The sequence below is a fragment of the Antedon bifida genome, chromosome 6, assembly GCF_963402885.1.
Source record: "Antedon bifida chromosome 6, ecAntBifi1.1, whole genome shotgun sequence".
Taxonomy (NCBI): Eukaryota; Metazoa; Echinodermata; class Crinoidea; order Comatulida; family Antedonidae; genus Antedon; species Antedon bifida.
This window is the reverse complement of record NC_136231.1, coordinates 2654972-2663947: the sequence shown is the minus strand read 5'-3', so window position 1 is coordinate 2663947 and position 8976 is coordinate 2654972. Positions and strand designations below refer to the sequence as shown.

The 8976-nt window shown below is 33.4% G+C and overlaps 2 protein-coding genes across 2 annotated transcripts in view; both read left to right on the top strand.

Annotated features, from left to right (window-relative positions):
- LOC144844704 (cell adhesion molecule 2-like) lies at positions 1–1653 on the top strand. The gene has a single exon (XM_078701730.1). The coding sequence runs from the start codon at positions 16–18 to the stop codon at positions 1132–1134; it is 1119 nt and encodes a 372-aa protein (XP_078557856.1). The 5' UTR covers positions 1–15; the 3' UTR covers positions 1135–1653.
- A 5439-nt stretch (positions 1654–7092) lies between these two features.
- The window catches only part of LOC144845792 (death-associated protein kinase 1-like), a 64189-nt gene continuing 62305 nt past the window's right edge, over positions 7093–8976 (top strand). Inside the window, exons 1-2 of the mRNA XM_078703228.1 lie at positions 7093–7194; positions 7630–7851. Of these exons, the coding sequence (XP_078559354.1) occupies positions 7136–7194; positions 7630–7851 (281 nt within the window). The 5' untranslated portion in view covers positions 7093–7135. The remainder of the gene's footprint in view (positions 7195–7629; positions 7852–8976) is intronic.

The following is an 8976-nucleotide window of genomic DNA, read 5'->3' as shown; positions in this document are numbered from 1 at the left end:
TAGTATAAATTTACGATGTCGAACCTAGTGCTGTACTACTTGTGTTTTTGTTGTTTACCTGGCTTCATAACCGCCTTGTCTGTTAGTCAAGCACCAGACAACATCACTGAATTGGTTGGTGAAGATGTTACGTTTCGATGCCAGTTCTCAGAACTCTTTGAAGAACAGGTTATATGGTTTCATACTGAATCAAACGCGGTTTTAAACCGGAATGTTGATAGCAACGGCTGGTTAAACTTGACTATTCAAAATGTTGGCTATGCAGACGAAGGCGAGTATAAATGTGGATATACCACAATTCGTGGGGATAGAACGGAATATCATTTTCCTGTCAGCGCCTTTCTTGATATTATCACAAGGCCAAATTCTCCATCATGTAGTGCAACATACCCAAGTGGAATTGACTTTCCTGTCATAGGGAACAATGTATCGATTATATGTTCTGCTCCAGGCGGAGATCCCAATCCAACTATTTCGTGGTTTAGGAATGACGAAGTCAAGTCTATGGCATCAGAAATGAATTCATCATTATCAGTTGATTTGTCTAGTCTGCAGGAGGAAGATCGTGGAGTGACATTCAGATGTGACATCACCAGTCCTGCATTGGGATCTGTCGAATCATGCCAAATCATACCTTTTCCTGGCATACCAATAATCAATATAACTTATAATGGACAGGTGGATTTCGGTAGCAACATACCGTTCCAATGTAACTTTGACGAAGACCTTCCCTTAACCATTCTCTCATTTCTCACAAGCATTGCAAGTGATCGAGTCACTCTTAACCCTGAAAGAAATGTTCTAACCATATCAAATTTTCAAGAAGATGACCTTGAAGAAACAGTGACATGTAGAGTAGTTTATGATGGGTTTGATAAAGAATTCACATCTACTGTAGATTTTGAAGAAATTTTACCATATTTAAATGACATCGGTCAAAATACAGACGACAAATCCAGTTTAATAATAGTTCTTTCTGTTTTAGCTGTAATCATAGTCATTGTAATCTTAGTAACTACAGCGTTGCTCTGGCATTTTAAGGCCATGTGCTTTAGGACACGAACTGGTACCTACGACGTAGGATTTACTGCTTTACCGAAAACAAACCAACTTCCATCAATTCCTCCTCCGTAATTAACATATATTTTTGTTGCTTGAGTTTTGAATTTGTTTATTTTATTTCATACACGACTGTCAATAGTGAGTTAAGATATACCCGAAGACAGCTGTAACATTTAATGGAGGTTGTTTTTTTGGAAGGAGTAAATTTTTTTACAATTTTATTTCCTGTTTTTCTGCTTTTAATGTTTAATTTCATTGAAGTTTTATACCATGTTACACTACATGATTCATGGTGTATTTTAATCTCGTACGTGTTGTACACATTTTTGTAAATTTTTGTTAATAAATAATTAATTATTAATCTATTAAATAACTGCTGAATAAATCTGCGACGTTTCCAGTCTTCATAGACTATTCATTTTCTGAAACTTAATACCTCATCTAGTGATTATTCACAAATTGGCAGTGACATTGTACAATAAGCGTTTTCTTTCATAATAATTAATAACTTAATTGCTGGCATTTTATGTTGTATTGTATCACAAATGCCACAGCTTGTGAGAATAAATTGAAGCTAACAAATCCATTATTGAAGTTATCTTCCATCGATTTTGTAACTTATAGGCCTACAAGTAGACCTAGGACCCTAACAATCAGCTCTGTCTACACTATCAAACTATAGTTTGACAAAAAAAAAGTGTGCCCAAATATGGTAGTAATATGACATTATCATGTTTATTATGGGCACAAATGTGTCACAAAGTGTGATGGTGTAGACAGAGCTTAACTCTGCAATAAACGTGCACAAGGTTGATTTACTCTTTACAATGAATAGACATACAATTTCAGATACACGAGCAGTATCGATCCTCTTTCTTTCCCTACCACTAATTTACCGGTCAGTCTAATTACCAAAAACAACCGAAAATAACCGAAAACAACCATAAACAACCGAAAACAACTATAAACAATCAAATACAACCGAAAACAAACCGAAAACAAAATCTAGAGCTAAGACCATGACAGAGAGAAGACCGCGTGCGCAAAAGCCAAGGAAGACCCTACGAAATGGTAGTGTGCACAAAATACAACTAAAAATCTTACAATCAATCAATGATAACATCGCATTTACTTACATAATCTATAAAAATATTTTGATTTTAGTCTTTCGAATCCAGAAACCAACGCATTTACTCCTCACATTAATTGTGAATACGTTAATCCAGTCAATAGGAAGTAAATTGATTATGGTTAATCTTGATCAATTTAATCATGGAGGTATCAATATAATAATTATATTTTTATACCTCCATGATTTAATTATAGATTTTCAAAGATAATAATACAAAAATGATATTTTAAGAATATTGATAATATTAGGGACTATTAAGTATACTTAAAACAAGCTCACGATAAAGGACTCACAATACTATTCTTTGTTTTTTTAAATCTAAAGACTAAAAACGAAATGTGTTTATAGATTTTGTAAGTAAATGTAGTCTACGGTGAATATCATTGAATTTGTACGATTTTGAGTTGTATTTTGTGCACACTACCATATCGTAGGGTCTTCCTTGGCTTTTGCGCACGCGCTTTTCTCTCTGCATGGTCTTAGCTTTAGAAACACCCATCAGTAGAGGGGGACATTAAAAAAATATTTATACAAATTTGTTTTCGGTATTTAGATTTTTTTCGGTTGTTTTCGGTTGTTTGTGGTTGTTTTCGGTTATTTTCGGTTGTTTTTGGTTGTTTTCGGTAAATAGACTGACCCCTAATTTACCGTTACAGTACCTATGTTTATTTTATGCCCGGAACATGTTTGGTATATCCTAGACCTATTGAACCAAATCCTAATTGACATGATAAATGCGCACCAGCATAGTAACGGAATTCGTTTATCGTCATAGGAAATATCATGTTATGGTAGAATGTATCCCAAAGGAATGTTGACGATTGTAGGCCGTAGCAAAGTCATTTCCTTAACACGTTTTTGTAACTACGGTTTCCTGTTTTATTTAGTGTGAAAAAGGATTACCACAGTTTAAGGTTTGCTATATATATATATATACTCTGTAATATGTATTGTCATTGATAGTATTGGTTTGTGTGACGTCATTCGTACTATTATTTTTGTTTGATTAACAACTTTGTACTAAAACAGAAACAACCTTGACAGTAAGCTAGTTAATACACCATACTATTTCCGCATACTATTGTACCTATAAGTTGACTTTTCATTCAATAAAGACACACATAACTGAAGCACCGTTCAGTTGCATAGTATTTGCGATGTCGAATCTAGTGCTGTACTTGTGTTTTTGTTGTTTGCCTGGCTTCATAACCGCCTTGTCTGTTATTCAAGAACCAGAAAACATCACTGAATTGGTTGGTGAAAATGTTACGTTTCGATGCCAGTTCTCAGGACTTCTTAACGAACAGGTTATATGGTTTCATACTGAATCAAACGAGGTGTTAACAGAGAATGTTTTTCTTGATACCAACGACTGGTTAAATCTGACTATTTATAATGTTAGCTACGCGGACGAAGGCGAGTATAAATGTGGATATATGACAGCACGAGGAGACGGAAATAATTATGTTTTTCTTGCCAGCGCCTTCCTTGACATTGTCACAAGGCCAAATTCTCCATCATGTAGTGCAACATACCCAAGTGGAATTGACTTTCCTGTCGTAGGGAACGACGTATCGATTCTATGTTCTGCTCCAGGCGGAGATCCCAGACCAACTATTTCGTGGTTTAAGAATGACGTATTCGAGTCTATGACATCAAAAGTTGATTCAGTTTCAATGGTTTTGTCTAGTCTGCAGGAGGAAGATCGTGGAGTGACATTCAAATGTGACATCACCAGTCCTGCATTGGAATCTGTCGAATCATGCCAAATCATACCTTTTCCTAGGATACCAAATATTAATATCGTTCCCAATGGACTGGTGGATTTCGGCGACAACATACCATTTAAATGTGACATCGACGGGGATCTTCCACTTACAATTCTCTCATTTGTCACAAGTTTATCAAGTGATCGGTTCACTGTAAATTCTAAAAACATTCTAACGATATTAGACTTTCAAGAAGATGATCTTAAAGAAACAGTGACATGTAGAGTAGTTTATGATGGGTTTGATAAAGAGTTCACATCTACTGTAGATTTTGAAACCATCTTACCAGATTTAAATGACGACGGAGATGATGACGTCAGTCCAAATACAGAAACCACACCTACCTTAGCTATAGTTCTGGGTGTTTTAGCTGTTATCATTGTAATATTAGTAACTACGGCGTTGATATGGTATTATCGTAAAAATAAAAATAGATCAACTTCAAATTAGATACCGGTAAATTTGATTTAGATTTCAACTAGAACCTTAAAATACCATTTTATATGTATAATATACTGAACGACTTGACATGCAGAAAGGGATAGAGCTCCTTGGAAAAGTTTAAGTTAGTGAAAACATGTGAGGCCACTGGACTGGACTCAGCTCTGTGGGAGTTAATTTTTGTTTTTAATAGTTCTGATTTATGAAAGAAGATCTTTATTTTGCCATTGTGTCCAAAAGCAGTAATAATAATAATACTATTTTACAAAAAACAATTAAATTTTCTGATTAAAAAAAAAATAGGAGATCAAACAATTATTAAATTTTTAACAAATCATGTAGTGATGGAGGCTAAACTAATCGTTTAAGAATATTGTACGACCCTCCGTTCAGGATTTTTAAATTAACATGGTGTCCGGAAATCCCCTGAAAATTCTGCTGCATGTTGTTTACGCTTGTTGTCTTGTCAAGACGATTGTCATCTCTGCAAGATGGCTTCCGTAGCACAAAATGATAATTTGATGTATTGATCCGATTCTCAATAATACAAATATTTTGCATAACGATTGGTCTACGTTTTTCTATTGCTATTATACCATAATGATATTATAATATATAATGATTATTATTATACCATAATTATGTATTGATCCGATCTTTAATAACAAAAATATTTTACAAAATAACAACGACTTGGCCTATTGTTTGTTTTTTTGTCATTATTATGTTGTGTGACGCAGCATTTTGAAACATGGGCGCGGCTGCTGCACTGACGAGATACTAATAATATGAAAGAATATAGTATATCACAAGAATGAATAATCCGCAGTTTTCCCTGTAACATTAATATTGTCCATTCGGTAGGGCGCCGCCATAAGTCAGGATGTATATAACTTTTTGCTAAATTTGTGTGACGGTCTCACTAATCTAAGCCTGGACGCCACCGGTAGTGTTTTCATGATAAAAAATGTTATCAACTACATGCCAACATCATGTTATTGTTAGTTTCATGCAATTTATTTAGTAAAAAACTGCCGAATAAACAGTTCGCTTCATCAACAATTAACCGGGCGCTACCGGTCGTGTTGTTGTTTACGCGTTTTCACGAAGGATAGTTTAATAATATTTTTATATTTAACTTGTTTCTGGTAAAAAAAATAAATATTAATTCTATTAATAACATGTATTTATACTAGTTTATATCATAAAAACATTACTTAATTTACCAGGCGTAGATTAGTACACGGCAATGGCAAAGAATAGGCCGTGCTGAGTAACGCTTGATTGTTTTTGTTGTTGCTGTTCGGCCTTTCTTTGTGAACTAACTTTAGCATGGTGGTAATAATTGTCTGTAGAAGTGAATGTACACTAGTTTTTTTATTAAATATGTTTATAAAATGTTTTATAATTGCAAAATATATTATCATAATTCTATTTAATGTATATGTATAATATCTATTAAATCAAGTCTTCTTTAGTCTGTATGCATCCGTCCTTATGAGGGCGGGCACCACTCTCTGTTACAAATTTCTAATGCAACTCCCTGGTGACAATGACAATGACAATGACAATGATTCTTTATTTCGTTATCGACCCTTTTTCAGGGTATGAAAGAACATTCTTTCAATCTTAACAGAAACAAACTAAACACTTCCAGACATAAATATTTGGTCTTAATAAATAATTAATATATCGAAAAACAACATCTAACTAAAACAAATACAAAATTTTATGAATAAATTTAGCTAAGTTTGATAGTTTTTTTTTTGATCTGGTATTAAGTAATTGGTGCATTTTGGTTCTATTTGGGCGGGTGATATAATACTTTTGAATGTAAAAATCGCAGATTACTCATTCTTGTGATAATATGATTATTTAGTAATGTAGCATAAATTTGCGATGTCGAATCTAGTGTCATTCTTGTGATAAGATCAAAAACATCATTATTTAGTAATGTAGCATACATTTGCGATGTCGAATCTAGTGCTGTACTACTTGTGTTTTTGTTGTTTACCTGGCTTCATAACCGCCTTGTATGTTAGTCAAGAACCAGACGACATCACTTCATCAAGCCTAGATGCTTTAAGTGTGAATAAATTGTATGCTATTACAAACAAAAACTTTACTATTATATGGACTGTTTTGATAACAATTCAATGATTATCTGACAGCGAATTACAGTATTATAATATCGGTCTATATTGACAGTCAAATGGGACTCATTGTAAATACCAGCCTAGACAGTCAAAATAATGTTTTGATTATTTGACAGTGAATTATTATAATACTGGCCTAGGTTGACAGCAAGAACAAAGTAGGCTTAATTATTTATTGAACAAGATTTTACAGATTACCGTCTACATGCATCTATATAATACTGTATTATCAGCAAATGTTTTCATATAGACTCTCTTCTCCCAGACGTGCTTTGGGGTTTATAATTTGAGCATGACCCATCCTAGTTTACAAATTATCAAAAACGTCAGCCTCTAGAACAATAACTTGCTGCTTGATATAGCTTCTGCATGAGTAGTCCTCTGGGGATGTAGCTGGCTAAAGCAGCAGCGTGAAAATGTACTGTACGCCCTCTATAGTTGTAAAACTATTTTTTACACAACATAACATCAAAACTACACACATGGTTTTTGTGTTGTCACTCTGCTGCTGCTGGCACTGGTGGAAGTTGGTACAGGACTTATTTAGAATGGGAACAAATGTTATTTGAGCAGACATGGAAGTTCGGGTAGAGCCGTTGGAGGATTTGTATGATCTTGGGAATGAAATTGGAAGGTAGGCCTAAGTCTAATGCTCAAATTCTGTAGGCTACTTTGCACAGTGTTTTTTTAAAGACAGACCTAGCCTAGTAGGTAGGGCCTAGTAATTTTAGTAAGGTAGTACCCCTAGGCCTAGCTAGGCTAGTGGCGCTATTGTATGTAGGCTAGTAGGCAGCCTTGCCAGCCACGACATGAGGTAGGCCAGTCTACTCTACTGCTGCTAGGGCCTAGGTACACGTAGAGAACAAGTTGTTATTGATCGACAATCTAGGCCTATACAATACAGTAAAATATTTTGTGTATTATTGGGAAACCATATATTTTTTTAAACATGCATTGATATTAAAACAAAATTATATAGGTACTGTAGGCCTAGGCCCTAGGAGCAATCAAAGTAAAAAAAATTGTTTTGTTTCAATTAAGTATTTAAAATTTTAAAATCATGTTTCAGTGGACTATATGCCTCAGTCAAGGAGGCCAAGTGTAAAAGCACACAAGAAGTGTTTGCTGCTAAACTAATAAAGAAACGTCGAACAGCATCGAGTCGACGTGGAGTATTACGAGAGGACATTGAACGAGAAGTAATGATATTAAGGACTATTAACCATTGCAACATCATACGTCTTTACCAAGTATTTGAATCTAAATTAGATGTCGTCTTGATTCTAGAATTGTAAGTTAGATTTATAATATATTACATTTTCAATAAATTTTGCAATTGGACGTATAATTTTAATCATATCAATAATTTCTATAAAATGTTGCATAATTATTCCAAACAAGTTTAATATTTATTCATTAATGGTAAAAAATGTGTGTATCCTTGGCATTTGATTGGTTGATTTTGTTTTATGTGACATTCATTAGCCCGAATATTATCATGATGGGAAACCCCAAGGTTGACCCACCTCTACACATTATGTAAAAAACTGAGCTCATCTGATAAAGATAATTCATTTTGCCATCACCAATTTGAAAGCATGAATATTAAAACAGTATAAAATATAAAAAGTTTATTAGAATCAATTTATTTCAAATTTAAGAGTCGAATCGCATTAAATTTGCGTACTTAAAATACTATTTTTATATTTAAACATCATTTAATTATAAAGATTTTAAATAATTGACCAATATTATTATTAGTATAGCAAAGCTGCTACTGTATGCATCGTCTAATTTACTTAAACTTGAATTACTGTATGGATAAAGTTGAGATACAAGAGTCATTTTAATTTATGTATTGATTATACAGTATAGTACAGTCAATATATTATTGATTATCAAATTAAGAAAGAGAATATGAGTGTATGTTGAAAACAAAGCTTAAAGATGTATTGTCCCTTGAAACACAAAAAAATGAAGGTCAGAATATTCTAAATTTAAATTGGCCATATCAAAATAATATTAAAGTTATTCACTTTAAGTCGAAAATTTGAGCCAAAAACAAAAATTTTACATAATTAACAGCTAAATTAATTTGATTACATTTCGTCTGGAAAATCGTCGCAAGCGAAAGTAAACAAAGATTTCAAACCATGATTATACATTATGCATGATGCTAATTAGGATTGTTTACAACTCGTCACGGTTGAGAAAGTGTTTTCACACAGATCGCGAGGAAGTTTTATGATTATGCATACAGAGTAGCCAAACAAGCGCGTTGCATTATGAGATATGTTTTGATCGAAAACTTTGACTGGAAGTCAAAGTTATTTTTTGAACCGAATCAGTAAAATGATTTCTTTTTTCGACTAATTTTTGGTGAAAGTTAATAACTATTATGATACTTCAAAATGGC

Coding starts and splice junctions, on each gene's coding strand:
- LOC144844704 (XM_078701730.1), top strand. CDS start 16: ATGTCGAACCTAGTGCTGTACTACTTGTGTTTTTGTTGTTTACCTGGC.